The 12,564-nt window shown below is 28.6% G+C and overlaps 2 protein-coding genes across 4 annotated transcripts; both read right to left on the minus strand.

Annotated features, from left to right (window-relative positions):
- Positions 1-1,061: 1,061 nt before the first annotated feature.
- LOC133830960 (protein IN2-1 homolog B-like) lies at positions 1,062-3,853 on the minus strand. Of its 2 annotated transcripts, none has more exons than XM_062261092.1 (6): positions 3,456-3,852; positions 3,266-3,340; positions 3,114-3,174; positions 2,927-3,013; positions 2,724-2,825; positions 1,062-1,539 (listed from the first exon to the last, which is right to left on the minus strand). In XM_062261092.1, the coding sequence occupies exons 1-6, from the start codon at positions 3,464-3,466 to the stop codon at positions 1,507-1,509; spliced, it is 369 nt and encodes a 122-aa protein (XP_062117076.1). In that variant the 5' UTR covers positions 3,467-3,852; the 3' UTR covers positions 1,062-1,506. The 2 variants fall into 2 exon arrangements, with proteins under 2 accessions (XP_062117076.1, XP_062117074.1); XM_062261090.1 differs by lacking the exon at positions 1,062-1,539 and adding an exon at positions 1,563-1,632 and having other exon boundaries at positions 3,456-3,853.
- A 2,810-nt stretch (positions 3,854-6,663) lies between these two features.
- LOC133830961 (thylakoid membrane protein TERC, chloroplastic) lies at positions 6,664-12,564 on the minus strand. Of its 2 annotated transcripts, none has more exons than XM_062261093.1 (14): positions 12,353-12,564; positions 12,178-12,264; positions 11,756-11,862; positions 11,579-11,655; positions 11,323-11,410; positions 11,109-11,189; positions 10,966-11,022; positions 10,254-10,335; positions 9,313-9,362; positions 8,036-8,092; positions 7,861-7,939; positions 7,519-7,577; positions 7,039-7,096; positions 6,664-6,941 (listed from the first exon to the last, which is right to left on the minus strand). In XM_062261093.1, the coding sequence occupies exons 1-14, from the start codon at positions 12,486-12,488 to the stop codon at positions 6,850-6,852; spliced, it is 1,110 nt and encodes a 369-aa protein (XP_062117077.1). In that variant the 5' UTR covers positions 12,489-12,564; the 3' UTR covers positions 6,664-6,849. The 2 variants fall into 2 exon arrangements, with proteins under 2 accessions (XP_062117077.1, XP_062117078.1); XM_062261094.1 differs by having other exon boundaries at positions 12,359-12,562.

Below are 12,564 nucleotides of genomic sequence, written 5' to 3' on the forward strand. Positions count from 1 at the left end.
GTTTATTATGATGGTTTTTCCTATGTGTCAGTGAATTATGCCAGCTATTTGATTTGCATATGTTATGTGTTATTTGGGTTTTCTTGCTGGGCTTTGGCTCACGGGTGCTCCGTGTGGCAGGTAAAAGCAAGGAGTCAGTCAACCGGCCATGAGTATGGAGAGCGTGGGGGCGGCGCGTACATGTTCGGCCTGCCCGACTGCTTTGGTTGGGGGCATTTTGTATATGGCTGTATTTAACCATTCTTTTGATAGCTGATCAAGTGTAAATCTATTTTTGAGTTGTAAATATTTTGTAAACCTTATTTTGGGATCCCAGATGTTTTATATTTAACGTTTTCAATGAAGTTGACCATTTTAAAAGAATACAGCCTTAAACTCTGGTTTAATTACACTTGGGGTTGCAGTCCTAACCGACCGACTAACTTGCTGACGACCCCTATGACAGTCGCTGGGTCAAGCATTCTGGCAATCTCGCCCCGCAGGTACAGAACTTGGAGTGGCGGTTTTGACTGATCGACTCAGTTTGGATCGATTATTCCTGTGGGATTTATGAGACCCACTTTGCCTCTTTCCGACATTAACGTCGGTTGCAAAAGGGGGTAACCAAGCCAAAACCTCCTCAATCTGCTTGTTTTCCCTAGCGAGATGGCTCCTCAATTGCATGTTCTCCATCTCAACGGAAGTTAGGCAGTCTGGGTTTGGGTTTGGCGGTAATGATGCCGAACTCCCAGTGCGCCTTGACCCGCCGGTTGTTTTCCCGAACGCTGCTGAATCTCAGGGCCACGTTCATTCGGAACAACGGTATAATGGGCCTCTTGCCCACTAGGCTATTCTATCTCATTGTCGTGCATTGAGCGAGTGAGCACCATGATGGGAATTGACTGGGATTTTGGTGAAGCACTAATTTTCTCTCAATGAAAGCACCAAACTATTGACGTGATTTTTCGCCAACAGTGTATTAAGAAATAATAAGGGCAGATTAATGCTTAATGGTAAACCGTAAAGAAAATAATAAGAATTCACTCAAGAACCCAGAACTTTTACGTGGTTCTATGGTTAAAATCCACCTAGTCCACAAGTCACTATTATTACTATTTCTCTCACTATTTTGGCAGAGTTTCAGTATTACAGAATAATCTCCTTCTTTTCTTGTCCAACATTCCCAGTATTTATAGGGGAATTCAATGGACAGGTTTAGGTAACCACGTGAGTTAATCACGCATTTACATAATGTCTATATTCAATACAAATAATTTCTATTTATATGGGGATATGATTTGATAATAGAATAAATATGTTCCTGCTATCTCTGATAATAAATATGACAGTCTGGTCATAAATAAATGTATAAACATATCCCAAGTCTCTGGGGATCCCAGAATATGCATCATAGTTGAATCGTCACAAGCTGGATATCTCCTCCAAACTCGTGCTTCGACAGTTATTTGATTCCGAGCTCGTGCTTAACAGTTCTCGTGTTCTTAGTTCATGATAAACTCAGGACGCCTAACACCATGTCTGATATTTATGAATCCCGAGCTGTCCACATGAATAATAAGCAGTTATTCTACTTGATTATTTTTCCGTATATTTATCTGACAGCTGTACCCAAGTTGAATGAATGAACTCGTGCTAAAAATAAGGTACAACAATATTTAATACAAGAATCATAATAATAATATATAATGCATAATCTTAATTTTTATTAAAAAAATTATTATTTATATTTTAAAAAAGTTATCATATTATATATATTTTAAAAAAACATAAATAGTGTTTTGGTTTAATTTTTCATTTATTATGTTTATGTGATTCTTTTATATGTAATTATTTATTTGTTTAAATTTTATATGAGAATAATATAAATTTAATAAATTATATAAATAAAACTAAGAAAATGTAATACACTTGTAACTAGTATTTTTATATCTCTTCTATATAATAAGTGTGTAGATAACGGAAATTCTTGGTTTTAACGGTTTTTAATTTTTTTAATGTTAATTTTAACAGAATATTCTTATATTTAACAGAATATTCTTATATTTAACGGTAGTTTGTAAACACTTAAACTTAAATAAAACAAAATAAATAATTAAAAAAATTAAAATAAGATATTTTTGAGATATTTTACAATGATAATTATTTAAAAATAATAAATAATTAAACAAATTAAAATATAATATTTTTCAGATATTTTAGAATGATAATTATTTTAAAATAATAAATAATTAAACAAATTAAAATATGATATTTTTGAGATATTTTACAATGATAATTATTTAAAAATAATAAAATTATACATTTTATAACTTAAATAAAATTTAATTAAACTTAAACTCACTTATTAGAATAATATCATATTAAACATATACTATAATCTGCTTTGAATTATCAACAAATTGTTTTTTTTTTAAAAACTAACAAGAAAATTAAATTTAAAATCCACGTATAATATTTAATATTACATTAAATATATAATATATAATTTTTTGTTGTCACTCCCAAATTAAAAAACTAGAACAAACATAAACTTAAACAAAAATAAATAAATTATTTAATTAAAATATGATATTTATTTAAAATTTATATGACATTAATATAAATTTAATAAAAATAATTAATAAATTCTATAAATAAAACTAAACATGACGTTTTGCTTGTATTTAGTATATATATATATATATATGAATTTTCTCAAATAAGAAATTATTATTACGACATACATGATCAGGGAAAAGTGAAGGGACTTCAAAGTTGGTGTCCAAATATTTTATGATATCAAGACTCTCTCCAATAAGTTTCCCATTATGTTCCATTGCAGGCACCTAAAATCAATGAATGGGGAAATAAAATAAGTTCATGTATTATATATTGATTTTTAAAGACCATTGTATTAATTTTGCAATTACATATAGAGATAGATTACCTTGTTCCCAGAGTAAACTTTCTCCTTGTACCAAGCAGGCCTGTCTAGAAGATTGAGAGGGACTAATTTAATTTCTTCTTGTAACCCCTGCCCCCAGAAAAATGAATAAGCAATAAATCACAAAATTTAATAATGCGGTAATTAATAACAAAAATGTGACAAATAAGTCACCGAAAAGAGAGAAAACCTTATAGTTTCTAGTGATCCAAGCACGTTGTGCATATGGGCAAAAGTAATAGGTGTACAACCTTCGAAAACACAAAAAACAATTTTTAGTTATTAATTAAACAATTGCAAACGATATATATATATATATATAAATTAGAATAAGAAATAGACCTTGTAGTTCCATCAAACAGACAACGTTGTTCAGCTGTAGAATTCAAGATCGGAGGAAGAACTTCTTGCACGTACCTACAAATTATAACATTAATAATATTTTGAAATTTTTTATTTTTTTTTTAAGTTAGAAAGAAAGGACGAAAAGCCCAGATATAAAAAAGGACGAAAAATGTGGGAATAATCTTACTGGGAGGCCATTAATGGTATTATTGAGAGAATAGAGCTAGCTTCTTCTTATTATTTGGGTATGGAGTGAAGAATGTGTAGGGCGGCAAATGTTTATATAGACAGTGTTTGTAAGTCAGTGGCGAAAGCCTTACGTAGCTGCAAGTAGAATTTTTCATAACAATAGTAACAAAATTAAATTAAAAAGTACGCATGGAATGAAGTTTTTGGTGAAAAAGAATTGAATTTTGATGTTCTTTCTTCTTACATTATTTTGGGTAATATATACAACAATGTTAAATCACAAGTGGGTAGATTAGATAGCTTTTTTGCTCATGAATTGGGACGTAGGAAGAATCTGGAACTTTGACCAAGCTCAAGGACAATTTTTATTTGACTCCTTTATCTCGTGGACCAACTTTCATTGTTTTATTTATTTTAAAGGGTAGATAATTATTTGGTATTCTGTGTTTTTGCAAAGTATCATTTTGGTACTTTATATTTTTAATAATACTCATATGGTATTCTGTATTTTAAAATCGTACATATTTGGTACCCTAAACTCAAATTTAATTAATAAAATTTTACCAATTTAATCAAACTACTGTCAATTATGTAAGTTCTAAATTTAAATTTAATTACTTAATTACATATAACTCATGACAGTTTGATCACATTGACAAAATTTTATCTATTAAATATGAGTCTAGGGTATCAAATATGTATAGTTGTAAAATACAGGGTACCATATGAGCATTATTGAAAATAGAGGGTACCAAAATGATACTTTGCAAAAACATAGGGTACCAAATGAGTAAATTCCCTATTTTAAATATAGAAAATACTTTAAATATTTTTTTTTAAGAATCAAATTAAAATTAAAATTTAGGGGCATTTTAGTCATATTTTAAAAAGTTTGACTAAGATCGGACTCAAAGTATTATTATGTTCCATTTTGATCAATTTGGACACTGAGTTTTTCTCAAATACACAATCGTCCCATGTGTTTTATTAAATGATAATTTAGACCTTGTGTGTTTACAAAATTGATCAAAATAGTACCATATATCGGATTTCGGTCAAAATATTTTCAAATATAATATTTTATTTTCAGCTCCTTAATCAATTTCTCTGCTTCTCTAAACTCGTCGCATCGCCAACGACCCAAGAATTGATCTTATAATTGAAAATATTTTGACCAAAATCAAGTCTATGATACTATTTTCTAAAACATATGGTCTAAATTGTCATTTAACAAAACAGAAGAGCCGATCGCGTATTCAGAAAAAATACAAAGGCCAAAATAATATTTCCCTTTTCACATAACATGCTTTCCGTATCAATGTGAATTTGAGAGATAAAAATGACTTCTAATAAGAGATTATTAATTATTATATTATTAATTATTATATTGTAGACCTTCTTATTTGAGAATATGATTTTTTTTTACCACTATTAATGAATGTAACTCTTTATTATAATAATAAAAGTTAATAACATCATTATATCTTAGGATGTTGGTAGTGCAAGCTTAGAGATGTTCAAAAAATATCCAATTCAATTAAAATTGCACAATCCAATCCAATCTAATATACAAAGTGTGAATATCCGCATTTGTGTATATTGGAGTTGATTTAAAAAATTTAAATGCGAATTGGCTACACTTTCACAATGTTAAAGTAAACCATCCAATACAATCCATATATATTTATATATGTTTTAAAAAAGTATATTAATATATATAAAATTAATATTTTTATAAAATAAGCTTTTATAAATATGATATATTCAATTAAAAAGGATAAAACTTAAAAACCTCTTTTTATAAATGACATATGCAATTAAAAAACATAAAGAAAACAAAATCCAAATATAATAAAATTAAAATATGGAGCTTGTTATGTTGTTGGAAATTTAAGAACTTGCTAATTTTGTTTATTTCAGACTTTAGAAGCCCACTGTTATGCTTTTAGCTTAGCTTATTATGGATGTTGTTGTTATGTCTAATATATTTTGTTTATCTTGGAACTTATAGATTATGGTTGTTATTATTTATATGATTTTGGTAATAAGAAAAAAAATATGAATTTTAATGAAAATTATTAAATAATTTATATTAAAAAATAATTAATTTAAAATTATCGATCAAATCCACTTTATTATAGATTTGATTGGATTAGACTTGAACTCTTGGACGAATTAAATTGGATTCAAAATATGAAATCTACACTTAGTGTGGATTGAATTAATTATGAGCAAAATAATGCAGATTAAATTAGATGAAAACCGTTAAGGCGAGCAATCTAATTGGTCAAGTGTATTGATACTAATAATAAAATCAAATTCTTTTATTAAAAATACATATCTATTATATATATTAGGTAGAAGCTATGTAAGCGTTTGTTTTCTTTTTCAAGAATGATATAATATGTAAAATATTAATTAAATAATAATTTAATATAGTTGTATTGTAAAAATAAGTAAACATGATGAGAACCAATAAAATGTATCACATAATAAAAAAATATATTTGTCATACTAATAGAAAAATTAGTTTAAGACAAATTTAAATTTAGGATGACAATCCAACAATTTCTTCTTCTTGCATTTCTTGAATTGAGAAGATACTGATTCTTGTATTTTGCTCCTTCAGTTTTTTTGGATCTGCCTAAATTTATGTTGTCCAACATTTTGTTGATAATTTTTTAAAAACCCTTTCAATACATGATTCTTTTTCCTACATATTAGATTTTTAAAAGCTAGTTAATTAATTCTTTTTCCTATTAATTAGTTTTCAAAATTGATTTTATTAAAATTAATTAATTATAACCAAACATCATGTTCTTTTGAATGATACCTCTACAAAATGTTTCAATAATTGTACTGAACATCCTACAGACTCTTCTGCTATTCCCCCGAAAATGTAGACATTTTTCTAGAGTTGTCGTTGAGTTGAACTTATGTCATGATACTGAAATTAAGTTGAATATAATATTTTTAATATAAATAACTGTCTAATTTAAGATTTAAATAGATTTCAATTATAAAATAAAATTGTAAGATATATTTCCTTAAAAAAATGGAAAATATATTTCTTTTAAAAAATATAAAAAAATATACATTTTTTAATATATTTTTGTATGGATTACATATTGTATTTTAGCACATTAATTTTTTTTATTCAACAAGAACACATATACAATTTTTATAAGATTTTCAGGACTTTCATCACGAAAATAAATAAACGGAACCATTAAATATTGTATCATTTACAATTTTGACATTATTATTATTATTATTATTATTACTTACCTTTTGTTTAAGAGAAAAGGCTTACATTACTCTTGAAATCAATAAATCAAATTCTTGATTGAATTGTTCACCTGTTCCTAAGCTTGAAGTTGTTGAATCTTGAGCTACTCGGTCTTCTTCAACAGACTTAACACTACCCCAGCACTGAGACTTGTAGCCACAAAACCAAGCGAGATCTCGGTAGATATATGAAACCCTGTAAGAAAAGTTTATGCAAGTTCGGTTATTGGATTGCATGGAAGATTATGGTATGGAATGGAAGTGATTGAGTGCTACTACTAGCAAGTACCCACCGAAAAAGTCCAGGATCATTTTACATCCGATAAAGCTGAGAACAACGCCAATCGACGGCTGAAACAGAGAATCAGGGAAATAGAGTAGAGTTCAGTGAAGAACAAATCCAAAACTAGTTCTAAATACAGAAATCGATGTCATTGTCAAGTAGGATTTGCCATAGATGACTAAATTTTGATGAACCCTCTTTGACACCATCCACTATCTACATTGTAGTCTAGTCTACATTGTTCTAACTATAATTTCCAAATTGTCTCAAGTCACTGATACGCAGCATGTGTAATATATATATAGCTTATTAATAATAATATTCCCTAGCATGAAATTCTTTTTCTACAGACAAAGAAGCAATAGCTCTGTGTCTACTTAATACCACCAATATTTAAAATTCGGGACGAACAAAGAATCGTATCGGGGTGTTATGACTAGTAGAAAGAATCAGCAATTAACAAATTCAGGTTAGGCAAATCACGTCATACCTGTAAATACACCAAATCTGACATACCCTCAGATATTAGTGTGTAGAGCGACCTTAAACCTGTATTTCCCAGATACATCGTTAATTAGATTATGTATAGCACATAGCCTTATGTATGTAATATTCATATTAGACCAAATGTGTGCAATATAATGCCATAGAATCAGTTTTGGAACAATTGGTCACATGATACAACAATTTCAGAAAAGAAATGTAGATGAGATGAGAGCAGATCAGATCAGATACTAGATCTGATGCAATAAACCATCCTACAGATATTATAATTTTCAAAGAAATATATATATCACTTCCAGGACAGTTTCCATAAAATTGCAAGAGTTACCTAGGATAGCAAAGACATTAGAAGTGTACACTATGAATGGATCCCGTGTACAACCGAATACTGCTGGTATAGAGTCAACCTAAAAGAAAATGAGACATCACATCAATAATCAATAAATGTAAATTTGGTCATAATTACAAATTATACTACATGTCTGCTGGGTGAAAAAACATACTGCAAATGCAATATCACTGAGCTCAATTACTGCTACTGTGAGAAGTAAAGGTGTGGCCTGCCCAAAATGTTTGACACCTGTTAGAAATCAAATTGAAATTAATATAACGCGTTAAATCATGGCTTTATTACGAGGCAGGTACTGCATCTAGCTGATCCAGCACTTGTTATATCATATGACACAATTCTAATACACAAAAAAGCTTTCTTTTGCAATGCTGAAAATGGAGATGGATGATCCAAAACTGCTGTTTGTTATTTATTATTGTACTTATTGGTTAAGAGTAAGAGTATTATGGAGTGTTTGGTTGATTGGAATGGGGGTAGGAATGACTTTTCCTAAAGTTGATCCATCACTTGTTTGGTTTGGATTTTATAATTAGAAAGCTTATTCCTTTAGCAATTGTAAGTCGGGTAGACAACAGAATTATATTTCCAAAATCACGAGTTGAATAATCATTCCTTTCCAACACTATATAAATTATTCCTTATTTACCCCTCTTCCTAAATATAAATACTATGTAAGTAGGAAAGCTCCAGTACTGGTTAATAATTGATTGTTAAAAAAATTGAAAATTTTGCATTAGTACATACCCAATGTTTTAATATACTAAAAAAGAATGATGTATAATATATATTTTTTTAAATACAAAATTAAACTTTAAATTTTAAATTATTTAAAATATAACATCAATTACAAATTATTAAAATTGAAATACATATATATTACTAAAAATTACTTACTAAGATTTATAATAAAATTAGATTTTATGAATTTCTTAATAAAAAAAGTGTACTATAAAAAGTATATTTATTATAATATTATATAGGAAGTATATTTTTTTTGATAATCAAATATAACATAAAATTAGATTTTATGATTTTTTTTATAATAAAAATGTAATTTTGTATATAATAAAAATTAACTAACATTAAAAATAATGGTAATTTGCTAATAAAAATATATTTATTTATAATAATAAGGGTAATTTGATAAAAATAATATAAATTTCATTTCATTCCATATTATTCCAAACATGATAATCCTTATTACGTCCTGATTCCAAAATCTCTACCAAACAAAATAATGGAAGTTCCATTCAATTCCATTCCTATTCTCATTCAATTCCAATTACTAATACTATTATTACCATTCCATTTTTGTTTTGGAACCAAACGCCACCTTAGAGTTTGAAATATCCATATGTTCTGCTTGCTAAAATATACTTAAATTAAAGCTTTAACTTAAGTCTCGACAAAATCTCGTAAATAACTTACCTTCCATACACCATCCTGAGCTGTGAAAAATCGATTACCATTATAACTAGCTGCAAAAGTCCAGTAAGAAAACATATTTATTAGATTACAAACTAATTAGTCAAGCTGAATTCTATGAACACATATTTATTTCCTTTAGTAAAAGATCATATATCCCTTCTATATAAAAAGTGCTTGGATAACAGAAATTCTTGATTTTATCGGTTTTTTTTGTTAATTTTAACAAAATATTCTAAATATTTAATAGAATATACCTTTAAAACTAATTAAAAATAAATATTTATTAATTATATTAATATAAATTCAAATATTATAAAGTATCATCATTATAATAATATTTAATACAGTACTAGATATTTAATATTTATATTAATATAAATTCAAATGTTATAAAATATTATTACAATAATATTATATATTCCTAATTTTTTATATTAATATGAATTCAAATATTATAAAATATTAATTATTATTATAATAATATTTAATACAAGACTAGATATTTAATGCATATATTAATATAAATTTAAATATTATAAATATCATCATAACAATAATATATAACACATAATTTTTATTTTTATTAAAAAAATTATCATATTATATATATTTTTTTAAAAATCATAATCAATATTTTTGTTTAATTTTTCTTTTAATATGTTTATGTCATTCTTTTAGATATAATATTATTTATTTATTTAAAAATTATATGCAATGATACAAATTTAATAAAAATAATTAATAAATTCTATTAATAAAACTAAACAAACGTTGCTTGTATCTAGTATACAAATATATATGAACTTCTAATCCATCTAATGGTGCTTTTCAATTTTTATTCAAGTGCAAAAATACCATAGTTTTCCACCTAAATCCATGGAAAGCCAAATCATATGCAATGATTCAATAGAAAGCAAACATACTGTGAGAAACAATAATACCTGTCACAGGGATAACTCTCTGGCATGACTTGACTATAAAGTTATCAGATAGGTCAGTGTCATCTTCTTCAGTAGCAAATAGCTATCCAAACATAATAAAATACTGTCATGACACTTTAGCTAAGAAGATTGGCATAAAAGACCGCAAGCAGACATTTTACATCTAGTAGAATCACAAACAAAAAAATATTTTTAGTGTGGTGACAAATAAAACCACCTAACATGTTGAAATCAGGAATCAGTTTCTCTTTCAAATTGAGAATGGTTTTCAACCTTACACAGAACTGAGACTGCTATGAATTTTTCCTTCCACAGAACTAACTGAATGAATTCAAAAAGGTATATGTATACTATGATTTTGCCTCTTAAGATATATTTGTTTGTGCTTTTGATTTAGAAACACAAGAGGGATAGCTCAAGCGGGGGTTTGCTTTGTGGTATAAGGATCAAGTCCCTCAGGGTATCTGCATTGCATTTGCTATAATAACCTGTTTCTCAAATATTAAAGGATTGGCCAAGGAAGCCAATTAAAATATATAAATATCTATAATATATATTTATATTCTTCACACAAATAAAGATGAACTTAGGTTGTAAAATCACCTCCATAATTCAGAAGCCAATAAGCATCATAACTCAGTAAGGGAAAAAAACAATGAAAAAGAAAAATTGCCGTAAAGAGTATCGACAATTTATTTTAAGAGTATTTCACCTTGAAAGATGAGAACAGTAGTATGCCAGCTAGTAGAAGATTTACTGACTCAAACCTCTAAAACAAAAACAAAGGAAAAGAGGTTTAGAAAGTGCATAATTGCAGAAGCTACTGAACAAACACACAAACAACATGATTTTTACCTGAAGCGTTGCTGTTCCAAGAAGTATTATTGTCAAACGAAAGACCACTGCACCAACAATGCCATAAGAAAGTACCTGATTCTGTATTCCACCATTACTGACTATTGATACCTCGTGATGTCATGGATATTATAAATGTAATAACGTTTCAATGTCTGAACTTATGAAGGCCACACAATAGGATAACTTGAATAACTAAAACTATGATGTACACCTGATACATGCTTGGCACTTTGAAGTACTTGAAGATCAAAACAAAGACAAACAGATTATCAACTGACAAGCTTTGCTCCAATATATACCTGATAGCAGTTTGGTCATCAGGTAATGGTAATGCACATACAACAACAGAACTTGCAGAAACGATAAAAAAAATCAACTAAAGGCCAACTCAACGTCTTAATATGGTAACATACTTTTGTCTTCAACAAAAGAGTTATGAAATAATTCGGAATGCTAGATTTACATACCCAGTAAAAAACTCTGTTGCCTTTTCTCCTCCTTCCTTGAACCCTAAACCAATGCCAAATGCTACCGCGGCGCTTACCTAAAGCAATTAATGATAACCACACCCATCTTAACATTTTAATGAAAGAATTAGTCAAAGCTTAAGCACCACAATTTGAAACGAATTGGTATGTACTCACCCACAAGGCCACATTTCTAACTGAAGAGACAAATCTTTCATCTTGCTTAGTTTTCTCTGAACAAATAATTGAAGGTGTAGTTCGAGAGATATCAACATCGCTAATATCTGCAGAATCACGATAGCCCTTACAATCAAATACTAATTTATGCATATACAGTTAACAACACATATCACTACAAATCACCAAGATACAAGATTTTTCAAAAATAACACTAAATCAAAGTAGATTTTTATGGTGAAACGTACTCAGAAAGCTTAGCTTCAAGCCAAAAACCACACTTAATCACTTGAAGATAACTAACACTCACATATCACTACAAATCATCAAGAATCAGAAACAATATTTTTGCAGAAATAACTCTAAATCAAAGTAAATTTTTAGCTTTAAGCTCACCACATCAAAATCAAACTAAGACTGACCTGAAGCTGAGGTAGACAAATCGTCTTGGTGTTCAGTTCGTCTAGAGCAAGAAATCGGCGAAGGTTGGAAACGGACAGCACGAAGATCTGAAATTCAAGTTAGTAAGTTCAGTCTCTGCTCAAAGTCCGCCATTAACAGAAAGAGAAAGTGAAACTTAAATTAAGAGATGGAAACCTGTACGGATGAGGCGAGGAATGTGAGGAAAAGCGTAGCCATAGGAGGTGAAGCTTGGCGATTGAGATGACGGAGAATGCCCAAGAAGGAAGGTGGGAGAGGGAGGAGAGTGGAGTCGGTTGAGGACGACGGCCATGGATGCTCCCAATTGGTGCGAAATTCAAAAGAAGAACCGAAGTAGAAGTGATGACCTTCTTCTGATCTTATGATTC

This window comes from Humulus lupulus, chromosome 4 (assembly GCF_963169125.1).
Source record: "Humulus lupulus chromosome 4, drHumLupu1.1, whole genome shotgun sequence".
NCBI classification, from domain to species: domain Eukaryota; kingdom Viridiplantae; phylum Streptophyta; class Magnoliopsida; order Rosales; family Cannabaceae; genus Humulus; species Humulus lupulus.

Coding starts and splice junctions, on each gene's coding strand:
- LOC133830960 (XM_062261090.1), bottom strand. Junction 3,175..3,265: donor CTGTTTGATGGAACTACAAG/GTCTATTTCTTA, acceptor GTGTTTTCGAAG/GTTGTACACCTATTACTTTT. Junction 3,014..3,113: donor GGATCACTAGAAACTATAAG/GTTTTCTCTCTT, acceptor TTCTGGGGGCAG/GGGTTACAAGAAGAAATTAA.
- LOC133830961 (XM_062261093.1), bottom strand. CDS start 12,488: ATGGCCGTCGTCCTCAACCGACTCCACTCTCCTCCCTCTCCCACCTTC. Junction 7,940..8,035: donor TCAGTGATATTGCATTTGCA/GTATGTTTTTTC, acceptor ATTTTCTTTTAG/GTTGACTCTATACCAGCAGT. Junction 7,578..7,860: donor TAATGTCTTTGCTATCCTAG/GTAACTCTTGCA, acceptor TGGGAAATACAG/GTTTAAGGTCGCTCTACACA.